The sequence below is a fragment of the Ambystoma mexicanum genome, chromosome 8 (assembly GCF_040938575.1).
Source record: "Ambystoma mexicanum isolate Mex_15411 chromosome 8, UKY_AmexF1_1, whole genome shotgun sequence".
NCBI lineage: Eukaryota > Metazoa > Chordata > Amphibia > Caudata > Ambystomatidae > Ambystoma > Ambystoma mexicanum.
Window position 1 is genome coordinate 359761039 of NC_090929.1, and position 24890 is coordinate 359785928.

Sequence of the window (24890 nt, forward strand, 5' to 3'; positions counted from 1 at the left end):
ATGCCTAGGAATTTTTGCATCTCTTTTACTGTTTTGGGCTCTCCAACGGCTCTAATTGCCTCTGCTCTGTCTGGTATGATCCGTTTTCCATCCTTTGATATTAGCTGTCCCAAGTATAGGACCTCTGTTAGGCAGTATTGTAACTTACCCTTATCCACCTTGTACCCCTTGTTGGCCAGTAATGTCAGGAGTGTTATTGAATCCTTTCTACACTCTTCCTCGCTCTGTGCACAAACCAATAAATCGTCAACGTACTGAATCACCGTACTTTCTACAGATAGGTTCCCTAGATCCTCATGTAATATCCTGTTGAATATGCTTGGGCTTTCGCAATATCCTTGTGGTAGTCTGCAGTGTTCAAATCTCCTCCCCCCTAGTGTAAATGCTGTTAAGTACCTGCTCTCTTCTGCTAAGGGGATCGAAAAGAACGCATTTTTTAAGTCAATAACTGTGAAATGAGATGCTGTTTTTGGGATGTTGCATAGTATTGTGGCCGGGTTCGGCACTAGAGGGAACTCTTTCTGAATCACATCATTGAGTGGGCGTAAATCTTGTATCATCCTCCAGGACCCTCCCTTCATCTTTTTGATCGGGTAAATGCATGTGTTGCATGGGGAATTTGAGGGCACTATTATTCCTTGTGCTAACAGTGCCTCTATTGTCTCTTTTATTCCCTCTTCTGCCTCGCGAGACAATGGATATTGTCTCACCCGGGGTAAAATTGCCCCTTCTTTCAGTTTTATCACCACAGGTTGGACTCCATGTAATAACCCTACATCATGGGGGCCGTTCGTCCATATGTTAGTCGGTATTAACCTCATGTCATCATCAAAAAATGTATGTGGTGCTCCAACTACTGCCATTAATTCAGTTGGAGTTTCTCTGGCCGTAATCACGATGTCACATGGTATGGCTAGTTCCATTACTATTTCGCCGTCTGTCTCGGCGTCTGAAAAGAGCTCTTCATCTGACAGCTCTCGCAGTGGGATATTTGCATTTGTACACAGTACTGTACGCCATTCGCATCCTTCCATGTCAATCCCTATTACACATATCCTTTTTGCTGACACGTGTACTGCGTGCAAATCCAATGATAGCACTGCCCCAGTGGCTATGTCGGGGCACACTATGGGGCGAAAGAGGAACTCAGCTGGGATCCTCCAATCCATTCTTTTTAGTTCTGGTACTATGAGGGCCAATGTTCGCATGCCCTCAATAAACACCTCCTCGTTTTTTGGTAATCCTCTAATTTCTGTGATGATTGCGTGGCCCTGCATTACTGTCATTATGCGTAGAGGACATATGCCCGGTGTTGAACATACTATACCACTTTCTGTAAATGATATGGTCATGTTTAGTTTGCTCAAGAGATCCCTCCCCAGCAAATTAATTGGGGAGCGTTCATAGTACAGTAAGGGTGCCTTCACTGTTTCCCCCCCCACCGTTACATCCAATTCTTCTGTGTAAGGAACTTCAATTACAGCCCCAGAGAACCCCTGCGTCTCTAACGTCCTATTAGATAGCGGGAACCGGTCCTCTTTAATGCATGATTTCTCCGCTCCGGAATCCACCATGAATATGAATTGCGTGTCTCCTATCTGCACCCCTATCAATGGTTCCTCTGATGCATTGTGGGTCGTAGATAGAACTGGACACGCAAGTGTTCTCTGTGGGCTGTCCTATGCGGGGTGTCTCATTGCCCCTCCCTGATCAAAAATGTTCCCCGAAACTACTGATACTCCGCTGTAGGGTGCGGGTGCGGGGGCTCCATTCGCTACGGTAGCGAAAGTGTTACCTGGCATGTATTGTATAGTGTCATTATTCTGTGGGTGATTCTGTGTTCTGTACTGATGTCCGTGTAATTGTGCGTTACCTCTTTGCCCTGCATTTCCTTGTTGTTGGTGCTGTCCCATGGGGAGGCCGTATGGGCTCCCTGGGTGTGGGTGACCGTACTGTTCTGCCTCCTGGAACCCGTTGTTTTGTCTGCTTCTGCACTCCCTCGAGTAATGTCCCCACCTCCCACAGTTCCAGCAGCTCCCCTGTGGACCTCTGGGACCCTGCCATCCATTTCCTCCCACTCCACCATACCCTTGTCCACCTCTTCGGCCCCTGTACCCACCTCTACCCCCTCGTGGGGCCCACTCTTGCCACATTGGACCTCCGTTCTGCTCCTGCTCAGTCCACTGTCGTTGTCCTTGCCCTGCCCAATTTGCTGCTATTCTTCCTTGTATTGCTATTTGCCCCTCCTCTCCTTCCTCTCCCTCCCTCATGAGTGGGAGCCCTGCTACCGCTGCTGCAACCTTCACCAGTTTTGATTGTACCAACTTTGCCTCGTCTGCCAACCTTTTCTGTGCTACTTCCCTCTCTCTCTCTTTTATCCTTTTGCAATGGTGCACTATTATACTTTGGATCTCTGGCCACCCCTTTGCCTCAACGCCCGCTATTTTATCGAGTGCCTTCTGCACCTCTTTTGGGAGCCCTCTCTTAATGATAAAATAAAATAGAGATGTGGATTGGTGCCAGGGTGTGCCCGTTTCCGCTCTCCACATCTCCTGCACCCGGAGAATGTAATCCATAGCATCCTCCCCGTCATTCATTGTACACTGCATTACTGACTGTAAATCTGGAGTATCTGGGAACGTCTCCCGCAGCGCATCCCAAACCCGTGCCCGCACTGTATTAAAAGACGCTCCATCATGACGGTCACAATCTAATGTCACTGCCGGGAAACCAGCCTTAACCCATACCCTGTCTGCTTGATCTCCTACTGCTGATACTAGTAGGCTTTTCACATCGCCTACTGCCAGCGGTATGCCGGCAGTATGTTTCTCGAATGCATATATCCACTTGCTCGCCCCTCCGGACAACGGGGGCAGTAACTTCATAAAATTAGCTTTATCCATCTGGGCCCAGGGTATATAGTTTGGTCTTCCTCCCCCTCTGTGTATTAGTGGAAGTTGTAATTTCCCTTTTAACGTTGCGCCCTCACCCACTTTGGTCGTCGCTGACCCCAATGACGCCATCCTCCCCACTCTATTCCTTAGTCGTCCCATCCACTCGTCATCTATTGTTCCTTGCGAGCATGCACCGTCCAGCTCCTCGCTTTCCCCTCCTACTGCCATGCTCAACCTATCACTCTCACCTATTTCGCCTCGGACATCACATAGCAGGTCCTCTCTGATCCCTGTCTGCCGTGATACATCACCGATGCTCCCCTCTGGTGTTTCCACCTGTATTATTCTTGTCGGTTCTTCCTCAATTCTGAATAATATTTCACCCTTTTTCCATCCTTCCTCAATTTGTCTACTGTCACTTGATGTTCTGGATACACGTCCTGATCGAGTGGGAGTGCATGCTGTACGCTCACATATGTCTTTTATTCTTGAGAGTTCATCCTTTGCTATCGAGAGCCTCGATTCTAAATCGCTCGTTAGCTTTTCTATGTCCCCTCTTTGCGTGCTTGTCTGGGCACGCTCTCTAGTGCTTTCGTATGGTGGGGGGGCTGTTGGTCTTAGGGGTGTAGTAGTTGTAGGGGGAGGCACATAAGTAGGATCACTATACCCTGCTGCGGGGGCTGGTTTATGTAATATCGGGTACAAACTAATCACCTCCGCAGGTTGTTCTGTACTTAGCTGTTCCTTTTCCTCTCTTGGAATCATCAGTGGATTATCTGTGGTGGAAGGTAGATCAATATTTGGTGCCGGAGCTTTGGGTGGGGGTATTTCCTCAAATAGTCTCCAGAGATCTAATATCTCCTTCCTGTTTTGCCACTGTTTGCCCTTATACTTGAGGTGAATGCACGTTCGTACCATATCTAGAACGCTTTTTTCAAAAGACCCCCCCTCAGGCCAAATCTGGGGCAATCCTTCCCCTTTTAATTCTGTTACCCATTGATCGTGGTATTTCTTGATTCGTTCAGCGTATCCCGGTAAGCTCGTACAAATATGTGACAAGGGAGTTTCTGCCCCCATATTCTAAATCAATAGCACTGACCGTGTTCACCTACTTTACTTTTGATTACGTATAGATATGTCTAAGTATATTTTTATGGCCCAGACAAGAGCGGACTTCTCAATGATATCACGCAAGTTAAATTCACTACTAACATTCTTTCTTACTCGCCATTCCTCATTGTCTTCGCATCCCTGTTCAATCCCGCGCAATTTTCATTCACAATCAACCACCTGCTAGTTATGGTCCACACTCTCTGGCACCCCCTCGCGGTCAGTCGTTCTTCTTCACTATTCACACGGTGCGCGCACCCCTCACAATGCTTTCCCACTCACACCTCGCTTTTTTTTTTTTTTTTTTTTTTTTTCCTCCCTTTCCTTCCTGTCCAGCTGTCCCTGTTGTTCTACTCGGGTAACTAGATACCCGTCTGCATGTGCCAGTATTTTTGATCCCTATTTCTGCTGTTTTCCCCCTTGTTTTGGTATTTTATGTTAATCAGTTCACCCCAGGCTCACTTTTAGTCCAGACCCCTACCCTCTGAGCAAAAGAATATAAAGAAATAGCAAATACTAAAATATACTCTGTGTCTTTCCTTGCCAGACACTAATAACTTATTTTTCACTTCTTTATATATTCCCAGTACTAGTTTAGATAGCACTATGCGGCGCCGCCTTCCACCCCCTTTCGGAGCTAGGTTTCCGTCACTTCTACTTCTTCATTTACTTCTTACTCCTAATGGCCATATGCAAAGAAAAAGATAAAGAAATTTTCAAGACCCGTCTTTAGTAGACCCCCATTATTCTTCTCCTCTACCTGTCCCCGTTCCTCTGTTCACAATTTCCCCTCCCTTCCCCTTTACGATCGCTCGCACTCGGTACTCACGTGCCCGTCTTGAACCGATAGTCTCCGAAACTGGGTCCGTCCAGGCAGTGTCACCGGTAACTCAACGGTCAGCCCCTGGCTCCGGCGAGCGGCACTCAAAGGGGATTTTTTTCCAATCGGGATCCCGTACCCTTTCTCATTGAGTGCGCACTTCTTATTGTGCCGGTCGCCGTTGGCGGGCAGCCTCCCGGAGCCGGCTCACCGTGCGTATCCCTTCTCGACCGGAGATTCTCGTGCCACAAGGGGGTCGTTAAAAAGGAGTTAGGAAAAATAATTTGGAGATATCACGCTATCGGGGTCACCACTGAAAGGAAGCGCCCCCAAGTTCAGCACGATCCTCCCCGCAATGAGAGACAATAAGGGACTCTTCCGTAATGGGAATAAGGCCAAGACAGAGTGCGGGTGAGCGTAAGTGGGAGTTTATCCAAAGAATAGGGCATGCAAAGAACTCTGCAACCTCCGAGAGCGCTCTGTCTGACAATAGCAAAGACAGGCGTATTTCTAATACAAAAAACGTCATCAGAACCTACACACTATAGGGGGCACAAGTTAATTGGGATTGGGTGGCGTCGACTAACTATAGGTGTTGCTGCAGCGTGGTTGGTCTTGGCGTGAGGACGTCACTGGTCAGCCTCGTGGGTTGGGTTGGGCCTGGCAGGCCAGCTTGAGGTCATCCGAGCGGTGTTGGTATGCTGGGGCAGCCTGTGACAAAGATGAATACCTTTCCTGACTCGTTTGCCCTAGGCCATGCACACTGCAGTTATTCAAGAAACGACATTTAAGTTCATCAATAAATCGCTCAGCAGTTTATCTTATAAAATAAATGCAACACATGAGGAATGCACCTCGTGAGAGGTCTGGTGGTTGTCGGTTGGGGTGAGATTTACCTGTGTCCTATTGACCGGTATTTTAGGTCGAGGGGCTGGGCTCTGGGGCCTGGGCCGAATGATACATGTCTGTCTGCTGCGTTAGAAGTTATTATATAAATGGGTCTCTGTGTCTTGTCCCAGCGTTGGGGGTCGTCTTTGCACGGGGTCATGATTCTTGGGGTGGTCTAGGGGGGTTGTGGGATTTACGAGAGGGTGCTGGTAGATCTGTGGATTCAAACGTGGGTTTATTACTGTGCTGTAAATAACACAGGTGGCGGGCTGTGGCCTTGGGTGCGGTACCGGGGCCTCTGACTCTCTGAAGCGGCTCCAGCTTGGTTGGGGGAGGTGAGGGAGCGCGGCACATGCCTTAGCTTCTTTATCTGGCAGGCTTCGTAGGGTGGGAGGGAGAATGGCCTTGCATACATTCACAAAGGTTTTTTCCTCGTGCGTTGCTGACTTTTGAATGCAGAACTTTTATAATGTTTTGCCTTATTTTGATCTTATTTAAACACACATCTATATTTCAACTTCGTTACACATTTCTTTAATACAGTCGGTCCGAGTACCTTTTCATTACATGGTATTATATCTATTACAGTGTTTAAGTATTTATATACATTCGACGGTACATGAGGTAGAACTATATTATGGACCACAGAGATTGACGGTTGCCACTATGGGTGACTTAAGGAGACATCCAGGGGTTCATGTGTCTACATATGACTTAAAGACACTTTCTCTGTGATCTAGCAGCATTAGTACAATCACAATGTGAAGTCATATAAACATTTCACTTTTATGGCTAATTCATGGTTTGCAGATTCTGTTTAAGAAAAGTAGTTCACTAATACCACTACTTGAATTCATTTCTGCGTTGCCCTGGCCTCGCGGACCAGGTCACACGGGGTGCAGTGTTACATTGTGGATAACAGACTGTTACAATGTTAATATCTGGTGTTAGCTCGTACCCAACTTTCTCATGGGAACGCGCTCGCAGCGGAGCTGCCATGGTGCTGCGGCGGCAGAAATGCATGAAAGGCCCTCCAAAGGTGGGGGCCGCGCTACAGTGTGCTGAACTCACGCCATCTTTGCTAGACAAGATGGCTTCTAGGCCTAACTGAATTTTGGTATATGCAGGGAACGGATACGTGTGGGCAATGTCGTCGGCGGGTGAACCCTCCTCCACCTGGGCCCGGGTGGCATGAGGGGACGCCCACCGAGTCATGGTCCTCACCTGGGGAGAAGGCTGCAGGTGAGGAGGGCCTCGCGGCCGGTCCTCCCCTACAAATGGAAGACGGCCTTCCGCACCAAGTATGGGCTATTTGAATATCAGGTCATGCCCTTCGGACTTTGCAATGCCCCGGCCGCCTTTCAATATTTTATGAACGATGTCCTCAGAGAGCTCATAGATGTGTGTGTTGTTGTTTACATTGACGACATCCTCGTTTATTCTTCATCGGAATCTGAACATCGGAAACACGTGAAAATGGTCCTCGAAAGATTGCGTCAACACAAACTTTTCGCTAAGTTGGAAAAATGTGTTTTCAACATGACTGAAATTGAATTCTTGGGATTCATATCACCTGGCGGAGTGCGTATGGATTCAAAGAAGGTCGATGCAGTTCTCAAATGGCCATCACCATCCTCCGTAAAAGGTATGCAAAGCATGTTAGGCTTCGCTAACTTTTACCGCAGGTTTATCCCCGAATTCTCTCGAATAGTCCAGCCCATCACTGCCTTGTTAAAGAAAAACAAACGTTTTGAATGGTCTACCGAGGCGGAACAAGCTTTCCAGGATTTGAAGACTAAATTTATCTCTGCACCAATCTTAAAACACCCTCGCCCCGAACTCCCCTACATCGTGGAAACTGATGCTTCAAGCCTTGCCATGGGGGCAGTTCTATCACAAAAGGACCCGGTAACCAATCAGTTGCATCCCGTGGCATTTTGGTCCCGCAAATTCTCGCCTCCTGAAATCAATTACACGATTACTGACAAGGAACTTCTGGCTATCAAGTCTGCCTTTAAGGCTTGGCGGCATTATTTGCTGGGGGCCCGACACACCGTTACTGTGATTACGGATCACCGAAACCTGCAATATTTGAAAACCGCAAAAGCCCAATCCTCTAGACAACTCCGTTGGGCATTATTCTTTGACGAGTTTGACTTCATAATTACCTATCGACCTGGTACAAAGAACGGTAAAGCTGATGCCCTTTCTCGGATGGGAGTGGAAGAACACTTGATCAACCCTAAACCTGTACCAATCATTCCCGAACAAAGAATTCTGGGTGTAATCGCCACAGAATCCATAGAGGAAGTTAAGGATAAGGCCAGGCAACTTGTAACTCCAGCAGACATACAGAATTGGCATCTGCAGGGAAAGGACTTTGCAGTAAAGGGCAACTTATTGTATTTCCAAGAACGATTATACCTACCCAGCACAGATTTACAGAAAAAAGTAATCTCTTGTTATCACGATTCTTTAATGGAAGGACATCCCGGTATGGCCAAGACCTCAGAAAAGATCAAGCGCTACTTCTGGTGGCCGTCTTGGAAAAAAGATATCAGAGACTTTATAATGTCCTGTGGAGTATGCGCCCAAAACAAGAGTCAAAAGGAAAGACCAGCAGGCCTCTTACGCCCTATTGACATCCCACCTCGCCCTTGGCATACGCTTTCTATGGACTTCATCACCGATCTACCTCCATGCTCCGGATACAATACGATTCTAGTAATCGTGGACTTATTCTCCAAGATGGCGCATTTCATTCCGCTCAAAGGCTTGCCAACAGCAGCAACTCTGGCTCGAGAATTTCTCGAAAACATCGTCCGACTGCACGGTTTTCCTTCGGTTCTAATTTCGGATCGAGGTAGTCAATTTATTTCTCATTTTTGGCGAAGTTGCTGTCGGTCGGCTCAAATTGATGTGAGACTATCGACCAGTCACCACCCTCAGACCGACGGACAAACCGAGAGGACCAATCAAACTCTGGAACAGTATTTACGCTGCATGCTGCAACAAACTGAAAAAACTTGGAAAGACATCCTTTGGATAGCCGAATATGCCTACAATAACTCTGTCCATTCGGGAACTGGGAAAACCCTGTTTTTTCTTTTGTACGGCAGTCACCCTCGAACCTCGGAGTTGGATGCCCTCCAAGATCTTGAAACACCAGCAGTAGACTACCTGCATTCTACAATCACCCAAGCCTTTAAGGAAGCTGTTTCTCACCTTCAAAGGTCTAAAGAACAATACAAGAAAGGAGCAGATCAACATCGGAAGGAAGCCCCTCAATATCAAGTAGGGGATCAAGTCTGGTTATCCACCAAATATCTACCTCTAAAAGGGCCACGCACATTCAACCCAAGATACCTTGGTCCCTATTCCATCACTACCATAGTAAACCCAGTAGCGGTCAAGTTGGACTTGCCCCCGCACATGAAGATACATCCGGTCTTCCACGTCTCTCTATTAAAACCCGTGCAACCTCAAACCCGACTAACTAAATCTCCAAAACCTATCCTAGTTGATGGAGAACTCGAGTTTGAAGTCAAAAGCATTCTGGACTCCAAGATCTGCAAATCTAAACTATTTTACCTAATTGACTGGAAAGGCTACGGCCCCCAAGAGAGATCCTGGGAACCTGCTGAATATGTCCACGCTCCTCGCCTAATCAAAAGATTTCACCGAACATTTCCTGACAAGCCAAAACCCCCGGAGAAGCCCGGTTTGGGAGGGGCCTTGAGGGGGGGTACTGTCATGATCTCTGCTTCCAAAGGGTCAGGGTTTTCCCAACTCCCTTGGAAGCAGATCCATAACCCAGGTTCCGAGTGCCAACCAGTCCCAATTGGGACCTTTTGGACCCAGTCCTGGCGCCAGTGGCACCAGGCTCATAAATATGCCCAGTCCCAGCGCTGGAAGCGCCGGGCTCATAATGCTTGGGTGGACTTACCTGCAGCAGACCATGCTGCTTACTTGCCTGCCAGTTGAGCCTCTGTTCCTCTTCTGTTTGGAACTACTTTTCCTGTTGGGTGGGGCAGGAGCCACTCCCTAGATTCAGAACACTGGAACTCTTCTGGAAAGCAGGAACTCTTTTCTTACCTAGGCGTGGCTGTGGAAGGAGACACCTAAGCACTACAGGAGGCTATTTAAACCACACCCGATGGATGAATCTTGCTTTGCGTTATTCTGCATCCTCTGCAGCAGAACGCTCATCGTGTCTTCTGCATCTGATCCTGGGCCTAAGGAAAAAGGCTTACCATCCTGAATCCAGTCTTCAGCAACACCTATAAAGACAAGAAAGAACAGGTTAGCATTACGGTCTTCAGTAACAGCTCTTCACTTACCTGGTCCATCGGCTGTCACCAACGCCTCGCGCTGCATTCCGGCATCTGAAAGACAAAAGCTTACCAACTCTTTGCACGCTCCGGAGGCCTTCGGCGCTGCATCCCGCATCTGAAAGACAAAACAAGGTGCGTTTAAAGACATTGGGGAACTTTAATACTCACGTGCCATTACTCCTTTCCACATCTAACCCAGTGGGTATTCCGGCACCCTGCAGCCGCTCCGAACTTGTACCTGCAAAATAAAAAGACAGTTAGAGCGCATCGTGAAGCAGGCAACAAGCGCTTACTTACGTGCTTCCAGGCGCTTCTATTCATCACACGGGCTCCATCTTCAACTCACTTCAGCCCGTCATCCGCCATCGCCGGAACCCTGCAAAACAAGAAACATCATTACTAAAGACTTTAAAGACATTAGAATTACTCGAAACTTACCGTTCGTGCAGTAAACGACGGACAGCACTCCTCTGAAGTCAAGAGGCCTGCTCCCCTTATCCAGTGAAGAAACTGGTTACAGCACCCTGCCCCGAGGCAGATGGAGAGCACGGCGTTCACTTACCTAAGGTGAGAGCGTTAACCTTTGGGGTTCTACAGGAGAAGAGAAAGGGAAGAAGAGAGAGACATTCAATAACCCAGTTCCTTAATCCCATATTTTCTATCTGCAGACATCTTACCCTTCAAGTCAGACATACAGTGCACAGAGGTCCAGCCCAAAGAGCCAGCCGTGTGTTACACATCACCTTTGCAGATACGGTATACGCCCAGTCAAGACCAGCGCCTCTACGGGAATCAGGTGAGCGTTACAGAAAGAAAGACTCTAACTTTTTAAAACTTGAACCACTAAAAAGTGCAGCCGCTGCACAAAGTAGATTGCCTGCTGGCAGTTGCCCCAGCATGGGTTGTGCAGACCATGAGAAAGGATGATATTTTGTACAGGTGGCATGTATTTTAAGGTTAGTGCCTCGAATTGCACGAGTCACATTAATCAATGGCTCCCCACATACTTCCCCACCAACCGAATGCCCACATTTCATCCGAATAATAATATCAATCAAACAACTATCGAATACAATGAATTTGGCCTCTTTCCTTATACTGTCACTCTGCATCCCAGCTGGTTCGGCCTGTAACGTTGAGGACATGTCACTCACATGAAAGGTAGAATCTCTGATATCGTCTTCCGCTATGTTCAGTGATATTGATGGTGTTTCATTGTCGTCCACTTCATTCTCTTCCATTGCAACATCTGTTCCTTCTCCGGCGATGGGTGAATAAAACAATTTCTTCAACTTTCTCGCGGTCTTAGTTTTTGCGGGTGTGGATTCTGTGAATTGATCTCCGACTGCATCCGAACTACCAGGAGGACATTCACTATCAATGGCTGGTGGTGGTATAGCTCCGTTGTCAATCACTTCATATTCTTCCCATTGGCACGATGCATCTCCAGTCTCAAGTCCCTGCCAAAAGGTTTGACAAGCAACATCTCTCGTTCGCTTCACTGTCTGTGTAGATCTAGTTCGTACACCCACTCGCAACTAGAGGACAGATTGGAAAAGGGATGTTCAGTTTAAACACAATTTACAGTATTGAACTATTAACAGTGAAAAACAACATAGTATAGTGACCAGGACACTAACCTTCTTTTGCTTTCTTTTCTTTGAAACTTTCTTGCCTCGAACTTCAACATCAGGACGCTGTTGCTCCGACTCGTGTGTGCATGTCTCCACTTCCTCTTGCGCTGCAACGACTATATTTTCATGATAAGCACATCCATCACGCACTGACGCTCCATCGACTCCCTGAAACATAGAACTTTCATTAGTATGTATAATAATATTGAAAACACAAAATGTACTTGGGGACCAATACCCACGTACATCTCAATAGCAAAACACGAATGAACGCTTTGTGTAGAACATTCAAACAACAATTATTCACGCATAGTTGATCTAGTTAGATGGAACTGTCAAGATCCATACCTCGGGCTCCTCATAGACTTCCATTGATGATATTATTGAAGATGATGCTTCAGTAACTCCCTGTAACACAGTAATTGCATTAGTATGGTTTTCTATTTTGTTAAAAAGAACATAAACTTTGTGCAGGCGTCAACGGCTCATCTAAATAGACCTGCACAAATGATCAGTTGTCTAAAATAAATAATGGATATCTAAATATGATTCGATTTGCTTGATCGTATGAAGTTTCACCACCCAGAGATCTGCATCAACTACTAGGGGTGATGTTCTTGTAGAAGAAGCTCCAACATCTCCCTGGAACATAGTACTTGCGTTAATAAAGAAGGAAGTATAGTGGATGTAATCACGTCATATGATTTCGCTTGATCGAACTGTCAGTATCCATACCTCGGAATGCATAAGAACATCAAGGGACGATGTAACTGCGGTGCACACTTCTGCAAGCTGTTGCGCCGACCCGTAACTGCATGCTCCCCCTTCTTCTTGGACTAATGCTCCATCGACTCCCTGAAACATAGGACTTTCATTAGTAATGAACACAATATTGAAAAAAGAAGACACATAGGAGGGCGACGACAGAAGGACATATCAATGGCTAAAAACGAAAGAAACATTGTGTGTAACAATCACGCTACAAGAATGCAAGATCTGATGATCTCCATCGATGGAACTGTCCGGAAACGTACCTCGAGCATCTGAGTGACATCAACGGTTGTCGTCAATACGTTGGACTCCTCAGCATCTCCCTGAAAGACAGTACTTGCATTATTTTGGATAACAATAATTATAACTGTAAACAAAGACTAGAGGACGAGTACAAGGGTGTACCATTAGGTAAAATAATTACACGATAAATTAAAACTATTGATTTACATGCCTAAAACAAGTCAGTGGCAGAATAGCCAAGTAAGATTACCCGATAGGCGCTTGAAGTGGCTGATGACTGCAATAACGACACGGATGGAGAATCTTCCGCCTTCATATTGAGTGGATACATAAATGGGGAAATTATTGTTAGCTAATGCTACACACTACCGCAAGGCCGAGAGATAAATACGTAAACTTGACTCACCAGTGGAGGGATATGGACGAATAGAGTGGGAATAGCGGTTGAGAGCAATTTTCGCCTCGCTCGCGGTGTGTTCTTCTTTATTAGCAATGATGTGGAGTACATGTCAGAGGTAAAGTGCCTGCTGCAGATGCGGTATCGATCACCCCTATTGTCCGCAAAGACTTCTAGGACTCTACTTTCAAGCTCAGACGGTGGATGTCTGCAATATCGGACCCATTCTCTTATCTGATCTATTGTCTTAGGGAAAACATGCATTATAGTACCTTCAGATTTATTATGGGTCTTCGAAAGGCAACCGCCAATGGAACAGGCAGGCATGTGGAAAGTTCTGAAAAGTAAAGATCAACAATTCTCTATGAATACCAATGTGTTAAAAAATTAAATGACACATAAAAGGTTCAATGCAAGGTTCGTTTTGGTTCTTGGAACTATACACGTTATTCACATGCGGATAAGTATTTCAATAACTTTAAAAAAATAGAAAAATAATTTGACTAAACTCAGAACATGTGACTAGTTACTTGCATGTACTGTCTTGAACGAAAAGAAATTGGACGCAAAATGATTATGGTACATGGCCTTACCTTGACGAACAAACAGTTAGAAGCAGGGATCAGAGTAGTTTCTTGTCGTAGAACAGGGAGCAGTTCACAGGTTGCAAACTGACGAGTTTCCTCGAAGTGGTCACGGAAGTTCACAGAGACGAAGAGCAGATAACCAGCACCTTCACGGGTTGACTAGCAAAGCGCAAAGAAGTTCACATTAGAAATATGAAGTGGGTTATAAAGAATTCGAAACAGGGGTGTGTTTGTGAATGAATGACGTGTATATGTCGTGGCATTATGCGGTTTGCAGGGGGCCGTCCAGCGTGAGGGGGGATGCTTGGCAGGAGACACGGGGTCTGGAGGTAGACATGGGAACAACAACCCATGCTCTATAGACCACTTTGAAGTGTACATGGTCTTTGGCACCTCTTGGCCTTTATCGCTCCCTGACAGCTTCACTTGCCAGCGCAAGTACCCCGGTGCGAACTGCCTTTGATAGGGCGGGGGGGTGGATTAGGGCGGTGGTCGTGCAGACAAGACACAGGAAGACTCGTGAATGGAGACACACTTATGTGGATTGCAGGGGGCCGTCCAGCGTGAGGGGGGATGCTTGGCAGGAGACACGGGGTCTGGAGGTAGACATGGGAACAACAACCCATGCTCTATAGACCACTTTGAAGTGTACATGGTCTTTGGCACCTCTTGGCCTTTATCGCTCCCTGACAGCTCCACTTGCCAGCGCAAGTACCCCGGTGCGAACTGCCTTTGATAGGGCGGGGGGGTGGATTGGGGCAGTGGTCGTGCAGACAAGACTCGTTTGCCGCAGGGGCTCACCAAGGAGAGGCCATCTAACTGCTTGTAAGAGGCAGGCTGCAGGATCTAGTACATGGAAGGCAGGGGGGTGAGTTTATAAATACCTCACCCTCCCAGGAGAATATATGGGTGCAGTTCACCCTGGAGACCCTGGATGCCTAGGCAGTTAGTCAGCAGCAGGCCTCCCTGTGGTGGCAAGGCGGCACGGGCCAGAGGGGGTCATCTCTGTACCCGGTGCCCAAAAGGATGATTTATTATGATCAACCATATTGATTATTTACCTATAACCATGTTTTGTATCAATAAAATCCAACGCCCTTTTATTGCCAACGATTGAACAAAGTGGTGTGGTAAGTATTTTTGGGGGAGGAGGCAAGGCCGGGAGGCTTGATGCCAACCCGCAAAATAACATATGTATGTCTGCTGCATATGGGTTCAACGGTTATGTGGATTGAAGGTGGGCGGCCAGCGTGAGGGAGGATGCTGGCCGGAGACATGTGGTGTGACAAGACAAGGCACAGGAAGACTATTCAATGGAGACACGCTAGATTCATTTAAAAAATCAAAACAACCATTGTTAAAATATATGTTGGGTTTTATTTTAGATCTTAATTTCAATTGAACATAAATAATAAACATTACACATTGTAAAGTTCCGGTTGTAGCACATTTAGGGAAAATCCGCGGTATTGTCCACTGTCGCTGGGGAAATGTTGTCTAATGGCAAGTACCGCACAGGCAGGTATTACTCTCCGAACGCGGTGTCCGAGCCTCCCGTGAAGCCACCAAGTGAAGCAACGATAGGCCACCAGCCTGTACCACCTGTGAAAATGAAAGATGCAAACTGTATTAAAATGACAAAACTTTCTTATCACTGTCGATTCAGGTAAAAAAATGTCATTCTGCTTTGAAAAAAATTCTATCTAGAAAATGCACAATATGGAACCAATTTACATGCGTTCGAATGATATGTAGATGTAATTTTATATGTGGGAGACGACCATGAAATAGTAGTGGCATCACTGACATCACAACCAGAGTATACTTACTCGTTACTCGGATTACGCGGACGAACAGTGCCGCGAAGTTCGTGCATAAGCACCATCATCATCCTCAACACGGTCCGTGAGAGGCAGGCTTCCCTGAACTCTGGCAGCTCGGTGATGCATTGCGGACTTGGCTCGCCTTCCGAAATGTAGGCCAAGCACCCGGAATTTTCACGGCAGCAGCAGTTCTCCTCCTCAGTTGGCATTAGCTCGCACCGATTGCACGTGCACCAGGTGGAGACGCCGTCCATGCGACATGGTCCAGGCTCTTCATCCGTTGACTGGTCCTCCCAACTGCCGTCCGAATCCCCATCGTTTTCGCGTGCTTGCCTTTCCAGTAGTTCTTCCTCGGTGTACTCGGGCTCGTACATATACGGCATTATTGTAGCCATTGTGTGGTAAAGAAAGTAAAATAATTTACAGAGATGGTACAGGTGTTCACAAGGCCTAGAAGCGGCGAATGTAGCTGACCAGAGCACAGAAACGAGTCACAGAATACTCAAAGTAACACACAGAGAGGAATGGAATAGAAAATCTGCTGCTGTGTGTTGTGAAACGGTGTGTTTATACTTATTGAGGAAAGAGGCGTCCTGCCATTTCCATGGCGACACTTCATTAGCTGAGGCGCAGCGATTGTTGACACGAAACGTGCTTTGGCGTTGGGAAATGGGCGGTACGCGTCTGCTGATGTCAGGCTCAGGGGCGGGGGATTTGATTTAGTGTCGCAAAAGCAGGTGAGCCAGGTCGATGGGGGGAAATGATAGGATTATCAGAAAATGGCGGCTGATTTCGAGTGCATTAATGGACGAAAAGTCGGGTAAGGTCCATAGGAAAGTTTTCTACGATCTACCAAGTTATGCTTAAAAACACATGGCCGAACCGTAGGGACAATAAAAAAAAAGTCCCGGAACTATCCTTTAAGTAGGAGGTCTATGTTGGTGAAATGGGGGGGAGGGGGGAGTCTTGAATGTGCTCAACGTAACTCCTGTATAAGCTATATCAGCAATGTCATCTGGCATTCTATGTATTCTTTGAAGTCATTCTTCCTCATCTAATTCCTTACACCAAGAAGGGTCCACAACCAAGGCAGCACCCAGTTGTCCACAACTTGGACTTTCTTCGGAAACAATGGAGCCACAGCCCCTCCCACTCTGTGGGGTTTGAGCACGATGCTCAGCCTCACCACCAACACCTCATGTTTGGTTTGAGGTTGCCGAACAGCCCAGTTGTTTATAAGCACTGTGGGGCAAGTATGTCCACCCTCATTATGGAACATGATAAAATGGAGCTTGAAAGGAAATAGTAAGCAGACACAATGGATTGCTGTACTATGCACTTTGATAAAGAACATTTTGCATTGTGGTTCCTCCATCACATTGGAACTTTAAGAGCATTTTGGCCTGGCTCACACGCCAAAATGCAATATGGTCAATGGTGAGCTTGGAAGACATCTTTCTTTTAAATGCAGCACAGCTTGCACTTCCAGATAAGGTTTTTTCATTGCCCAGTGGTTGTTACTGGAATATTTTGCAGCACCAGGCCGTCTATGAAGGTGTGATGAAACCAGAAGGGAATCACCCTCTCCTTTTCCAAAACGGCCAGAGGAAGCCTAAGCACAGCCAGAAACACACAGAGCATTATCAATGTTGCTCCATTTCTTTGCACAACACTCCAAACCCAGTGGTTCCACCTACTATACCTGCTTCAACCGTTTATCCTACAGAATTAATGGCTCAATTTGGAAGGTCTATTTGAGAGAACTGCAGAATCAATGATGGACATGAGAGATACTTTGGCCAAGGTTTGTGTTAGGCGCTGTAAAATATAGGAGGCAAGACCTAAAGATGAAGAGTGACAGAGATCCTTAGGGTGCCTCGGGAACATATACTGAAAAGGGAATGATGGATGAAATCATCAACCATGTCCATTGCCAGATGGGATTTCCTGAAATATACATTCCTTCAACCTCAAAGGGCATTAACGTTCACTAATTCAAATTTTTCAGCAGTCACAAAGCTTCACTTGATAAAGGATATCAAATAGGCATGTTGAATGAGTGGAGAGAACCCAATGTATTGGGTGTCCCTGGATTCCTACCAAACTCTACACCCTTCCAAAGGTTTGACGAGGACCCAGCTAACTTAAAAATGTATGCAACCTTTTGGGTCGCACAGTGGTGCCCTCCACAGATGCAGTTTTTTCTGATGTTCTGAATCAGAAGGTGAAGACTTCCCGAAAGTGATCAAGCGCTGCCTCTTAAGGGGACAGCAGTGATGTACTCCCCCTGCACTACTCAGGTCATTCCCTAGCATGGAAGCAAGTTCTGGCCAACTGTGGTCAATGAAGTAAAATGTACAGATAAACTGACGCTAACTGAAAAGTGGGATCAATTCCTATGAGACATAGCCGACGGTATCCTACAGTCGACTGCTAGGATTTCAGGATCTGCAACTGGGGAAGATGGCGGTATACGTTAAGTGTAATGAAAGTTAATGCAGCTCAAAAAGCATCCTTATTGAAGGTGCCATTTGAAGAACGAAATACATTATTTAGTCCCACGAAGGGTCATCAGTAATGCAACAAGCAGTGGAGGACAGGAAGCTACATGTGCCTAGCTAGGAGATCAGTGCATTCTGCTTCATACTGGCAGACTCCAACCACATAGACCATTTAACAAACCCAGAGGCAGAAGACACGGTACTCCATCCCAATATGTTCCTTGGTATTTTCTACTTACCAGCATCCTACTCTACAGTCATGATTAAGATCTTATCCGGGTCAATGGGCCTGTCAGAGGCCCAATCTAGCTGTTTTATTCTGTAACACCTCAGGCCCTCTTGCAGGGTGTTAAAGTACTAGTGGAAAAGTTGTGTTTCGTGGATATAATGGTAGAAAAAAGCTTATGATTTTATTTTATTTCTTTCGTGGTCAAAAACGCCCAGGGGTGGTTTTTGGGTTTAAGTGAATTCACAAACTCCAACTTGTTTAATTTTTTTTAAATGCATGTTTTTGCCATCATTTTTTTTACTGCCAAAAGGAACCTGGGTTGGTGCGAGGCGCTACTGGATAGAGGTGCGGGGTAGGAGTTCTCCTCCTGCTTTTAGAAGTAAAACAAGGGTAGAAATTGTGTTAAAGAAATACGACATTTGGAGTTCAGTGAAAACACATGGAACTGGTTTCCGAACAGTACCATACTTGAAGGCAAACAAGTATGTCAGAGGCATTCATTTTCACATGGAGTCAATCAAATCAATCATCACTATTCTGATCAAAGGACAGTTTATACCATTTATCTACAAGTCGCTTACTGCTATGTGCCCATCTGGAACCTAATAGGAAGCTCCTTCAATAGGCCCTTAAATGTCAACAATAATGTTAGGTGGTACCCTTTGGCCTGAAGATGGCACCTTGAGTCTGCAGGGACTTGCTGGCCCCTCTTCTAGCTCTTCTCCATTGGCAAGAGATTCGTTTTCATCCGCACATAAATGACTTGCTGATTCATGCCCCATCTCTATGCCGGACTATGGCATATACCAGAAGAGTGCGACAGTGCATAGCTCAACACGGCTGAACAGCAACTTTTCTAAATCCCCTCCGATTCCTACTCAGAATCTGGAGTTCATACGAGAAGTATTGGACAACTCCTGTGTCTTCCTTCATTTCCAAAGGGCTTGGCCTTTATAGTTGTTTGCAAATGCTCTTTGTTCAACTGCTAACCAGTCCAACTTTGGTGCCAAATTCACAGGGAAATGGCCTCTTCTGTTTCCACCCTGTCATGGGCAAGCCTTCATTTGAAACCAATGGCTTGTCACCTTCTCCATCATTGGATGCACGCATCAGGGAGATACGTCCTAAAGCTGTTAAAGAACTACCATGATTAGCAGTGATCTGAATACCCAGAAACCAATAGCAATTACCACTGATGCAGGTTTCCAGGGGTGGGGGACAAACTCTGGCATTCAAATTGACTCATAGTCAGAAGTCAACAACAGAAGCACTGAAATCCTCTAATTGGAAGAACCAATGGCAACTTTAAAAGGCATTATTTTCATTTATTCCCCAGAGCATATGAGCTTGTGCGATAGACCGAACATACAATACAGTGGCCAAAGCATATGTAAACCATTGGGGTGGAACCTGTTCAAGGAACTTGCAAGAGGCCCCTCATCAATTGAGGACTTGGGTGGAAAAACAACTTCTGTCTCTAAGGATACTTTACGCTGCAGGGAGAGAGAATGTATCAGAACAGAGTATTCTTACTGCCCCAAGAATTCCACCAACTCTCTTCCTAGCTATTTCGACCCCTACAAATCCCTTGGATACACATACATACATCTTCAATCACTCTGATTCCTATGGTAGTAGCTACAAGAAATCCTGGTTATCGATGATTGGGTCAATGTCATGCTCTCCTCCAAAGTTACTACAAAGTACAACTGTCCCTACTTCTGTGGCTCCCCCATCACTCCCCACACTAAGGCAATTCTATCAGTCTGGAAGATGATTGCAGAAGGCTGGTTAAATTGGCATAGTCAGAAGAACTATCCTCCTCAAACTAACACACAAGATATTTTCCACTTTACAATAGTCACGGGTGGCCCTTGGCATCTTGGATTACCCCCAAGCATCTGGATGCCATCTCATGTGATACAGTTAATAAGTTGTCTTTTCTCAGAGGAGGTTTCCTGGTGAATTTCGTAGTATCATCCTTGAGGGCTCAATTAGCAGCTATTAGAGTTTCAAAAACAGTGGGGTGACATTCTTCCTATAGAATATTTGGTTCATAGGCCCTTTTAGAGTTTCTTGTTATCCTGGCTTCCTTCCCATTTTCCCCTCCTCCCACCCCACTGTGATCCTTCTTTGTATCGGGATGTATTGCAAAGCCCCTCTCAGAAGCTCCTTTGAAGATCTTGACCTTTAAGGCAGTCTTCCTGGTGGCTATGATCTTAGCCCATCGTTTTGGCAAGACAGGGCCTTTGTTGTGCCCTGAAAGGTATCTGTTTTTTATCCCCCAGAAGGCCGGTTAGTGCTTCCAAACCAGGGTTTTGTACCCAAGATTGTATCCTCCCCTTTCTTAGATTGGGATTTAATTCTACATTATTTTGCCCTGCAGGATTGCCATCTGTATCTTTTGGGCAAATTCATGATATCTAGGATTCAAATGAAACAGATCTTGCCCGTTTGGGAAATCAAAATCTCTGTCTCTTCTAGTCCTACTCATAAAGGCTAAAAGTCTTCCACCGCTACTATCAGTAGGTGGATCAGACAACTGACCTTACTTGTGTACAATCTCAAGCATGACCCCTATCCCTCGTTGGTGATTCAGCATCAGTGGGCATCAGTGGACAAGGGGCGATTGCAGCTTCGCAAGTTGAATCACTGTGTGTTCCTTAAAAACATGCAGGGATACCACATGTACCTTACCTTCTGCTTCATGTTCCTGGGAATGTGACAGACTTTTGAAGCAATTGTGTTGCGGGCAGCCACCTCTGAACCAAGAGCATTGATAATTGTGAATATGTGTTTTGCAGTATTGCCAATATATTATAGTTAATGCTTTCTCATATGGAAGTCTGTAGGTCTTGCAATGTTCTTGATGATAAGAACTGGGACAAGAAATGCCCCGATTAATTATTGGCAAACTAAAATACTCAGCCTACTACTCTTTCTCATCACATTTTGACAATCAGGGTGCTGGAGCAGTTGAAACAAGCAGTGTTTTGTGTTAGGGTAAGCATTATGCTCCGTCCATGCGCAGAGGTCGGTGCCTGCGCTCATGTGCTACTAAGGAAAGTGCAGCCTCAGAGGCATAACCATCTCCTTGACCATGTTTACTCATTTTCTTTACCTGTATTTAGAACTGTTGCGTTTAACTTTACTCTGCAGCTTCCCCATCTTCACAGGAGGACTGTGCTGAAGCGAGGAACTGTGTCAGAACATCATGCAGGACTCAGCAACCGGACGTCACCACTTCCAGAAAGCCCATCCAGACCACTATCTAGAAAGATATAAATATGATTACCTTCAAAGAGGCTGGAGGATCACATTCCCACCTCTCAAGGCCAGTTCTAGCTAAAGGAAATGCTAGATAACTGCATAAGGCCCTAGCAGAAGGAGGAGCTAGATTTGCCCCATACGATTTGTAGATCATGTGTAATATTTGGTTAACATCACGGCACATGGTGGCAATGCACTTATTGAGTAGGCATACAGCCACCACTAAGGAGACAGATCCACATACAGTCAGTTGCAAAAACCGACCACACACACTCTATCTCTACATTTAACTTGGGTAAATCAAAAAATATGTTTGAATGATGCAATTATTCCAAACAGTATAAGATCAATACACACATAATTCAGTGAATTTCTCTCATCCAAAATCCAGTTTACTATCCTAATTTTAGAATGGGCTGGTTAACTGCCAGAAATCAAAGCTACAAAAAGCGATACTCGCCATGTGGCCTGATTCACCCAAAACCTGCCTAGTTCAGAGACTTATGCTCAAGTAGCAGGCTCAGAGTGGCTTATAGGGCAATGCCCAAACCAAAAAAGTGTGGGTCAGTTTTTTTGGTCAACGCGGGCCACTTTTTTGGCTCATGTGGGCCAGTTTAATAACTTACTTCACCATGCAGCTAGTAGTTTTGACCAGTGTTACTGAAAAAGAATTCTTTAAAAATCACAATTTGCATCACATTTTATCAAAAACCTCTCCCTTGGGTACTACTCAAATGGTTTGTCACAAAAGGAATACATTGCTATTGTGCAACACTTTTTCATTGGTCCCCGAATCGGACCCTGCCAAGTAGCTCACTCCACATGCTGTAACCAACAGAGCAGAACACACAATCTGCATAGATGAGGCTGTGAGCAGAACAGGACACATCATTTTCTAGCTGGAGAGCCAGTTGAAAAACACATTGCCATGCCTGGTGACCTGATATTTCTCAACTGAATAGACATATTATGTCTCTGGATATGAATGCCTAACTGCAAATGCCATTTCCAGAGCAAGGGCCTAAGCAAAAGTGTTATTGCCACTGGGATTTCCTCTAACCAATCAGGACCTAAGCACCCAGCTCAGCCACCATCATGATGATTGCTCCCCAGTGGGTGCACTTCCTACCTACAAGTTGGTATTTTGAGTTACAAGGTAATTGGTCAGCTCTTCTGAGAGTGTGATGGCCCTGGGGTCTCGGCAGTTGCAGTTGATGGGGTGATGGAGTTGGTTTGTAGCAATTGCAGATCAGATAGAAAGGATCGAAATAGTTGATGTGTACGAACTAAAACTAGCTCCTGGATACAGGACATCGTCCAATGGGCGGGAGCTACTTCTGAGGGTGAAAGAGTTAGTAGTATGTATGGGGTGGAGAAAAGCTATGATCATTCCATTCAAGTAATGCCACTTTTCCCATCAGGAATAATAACACATTGCTTTCTGCACATTCCAAGGGCTATAAAAGGTGGACATTTTACAATGAGGAATAATGCACTTTTGGAAATTGGTGAATGTGCATCTGCTCAGCATTGTGCATGCAATATAAATAATAATAATAATATGAAGTACGCTCTAAAAAGCAGACTAGGTGACTTGCATAATTTCACAGTAAAAAAAAAGTAAATCATAATTAGAAATGTGATTAAGATGCATATTTGTAGTAAAAGGAGCCCCCTTTTGTCTCATGTAAAGTTTTGACAGGTGGACAGGCCCCATGTTTCCGGTCTTAGACCAGCCCCCTTTTGCTGTGCTTTGATATAAACTTAATATACATTTCATATAAAAATTATATAAAAATGGTCGATATCGATTTTATAGCAAATGTATATTTTAATAGAAAGTGTTTCTATTTTATATCAGTTTTGATATGAAGTGAATATACATTTTATATCAAAACTATAGAAAGATGGGAGCAGCACTCCACGATGTTGTTCGGTCGAGCGCCAAGAGTGAAGTGAGCTCTGAAGACTGGGACTGTGAATCGAGGGTTTTGCAGAGTGACACATTGTTGATGTCACAGAGGGGTTCCGCCTGGGATGATAGGAAGCGGATATCAATTTTATATTAAATTGATAAGCCCCCCAAAGTTTTTGATATCAATTTTATTAAATCCCAATCATTTTGATATAAACTTTATATGAAGCAGAAAATGATAACACATTTGATATCTTGTTCATATATAAAAAATGTATAAAAAAATATTTGATATACGTTTATATAAAATAAATATAAAAATCATTTTATGATATATAAATGTATATAAAAATATTTAAAATTATGTTTTGATACAGACATGTATATACAAATTAATATTATGATATACAATATTCATTTACGTTTTTGCTAAAGGTTTCTATATCAATTTTGTTATAAAAATGTATACCAATCTAATATGAACTGGCTTTGATACAGAGTGTAAATAATGAAAAGCAGTTTACTTTACAAGTATAGTGTGCTTCCCAGAGCCCGTACGAAAATCAAACTATTGTTTCTAAGGGGTCTACAGCATCTTGTGTGCGGCATACATGTGTCACTCTGTGACCCACCAAAGAGCTGTGAATCGACACTGCAGGGGCGGGGGTTATAGCTACGAAAAGGCCTCGGGAATCCTAGGAATGTGCTGACACACAGAGCGGCATGCTATCAACATCAGCAGAAAGCACAGATGGGCTTTATATTTAGCTCGCTGGAATACAGGGTGTTTGTGCCAGCTCTATAAACAAAACCACACATGTAAATACAAGTTTTCTAACTAAAACTAATGGTTGTAAGCAAGGATATTTTTAATTTATGACTGAAGGCCGGCACAGTAAGCAGCTGCAGGCTGAACTTAATTTTAGATGTTGCTATAAGGATACAGGAAGCTAACTATTTACAAGCTACAGTGACACTCGCTAATTCTTGAGGAATATGCAGGGAATTAAATGCAGTGCTTCTGTTGATAAGTAAAATGGCACTGGCCCCCAGGAAACAGCCTGGACACAGGAAACAGCTAAAAGTAGATGTGTTACAAAACCCATACATGAGTTCAGGAAATCGGTGTGTGTTGATAAGAAAAATGGCATTAGCCCCAGGAAGCAAGACATAAAATAAAAAGTGCCAGATAGCAATTTGCTATGCAATTCTGTAGGTTTGCTAATTAAATTGACACTTTTGTAGCAAAACTGGCTATTTAAGTTACTATCTTCAATGAAAGCAGAGCTGTAACCATCACCTCCACTCTTAGTGCCAAAGGCCTGTGTGGCCGTGCCAAACAAGAATTATTTCTTACTTTTTAAAAATAATTGCAAACTAGAAGTAATCAGGATGATACTTTTATTAGGCTAACTATATCCTGTCTGGCAAAGACCGGTATGTGTTTTCTTTATTGTTTTTAAAAAGACAGTCA

The 24890-nt window shown here is 45.0% G+C and overlaps 1 protein-coding gene across 2 annotated transcripts in view; it reads right to left on the reverse strand.

Moving 5' to 3' along the window:
• Nucleotides 1–24890, reverse strand: part of WDR31 (WD repeat domain 31) — a 607423-nt gene that overhangs the window by 554938 nt on the left and 27595 nt on the right. For both annotated transcript variants that reach the window (XM_069609820.1, XM_069609821.1), the window contains exon 2: nt 21353–21502. In XM_069609820.1, the coding sequence (XP_069465921.1) occupies nt 21353–21399 (47 nt within the window). In that variant the 5' untranslated portion in view covers nt 21400–21502. The remainder of the gene's footprint in view (nt 1–21352; nt 21503–24890) is intronic.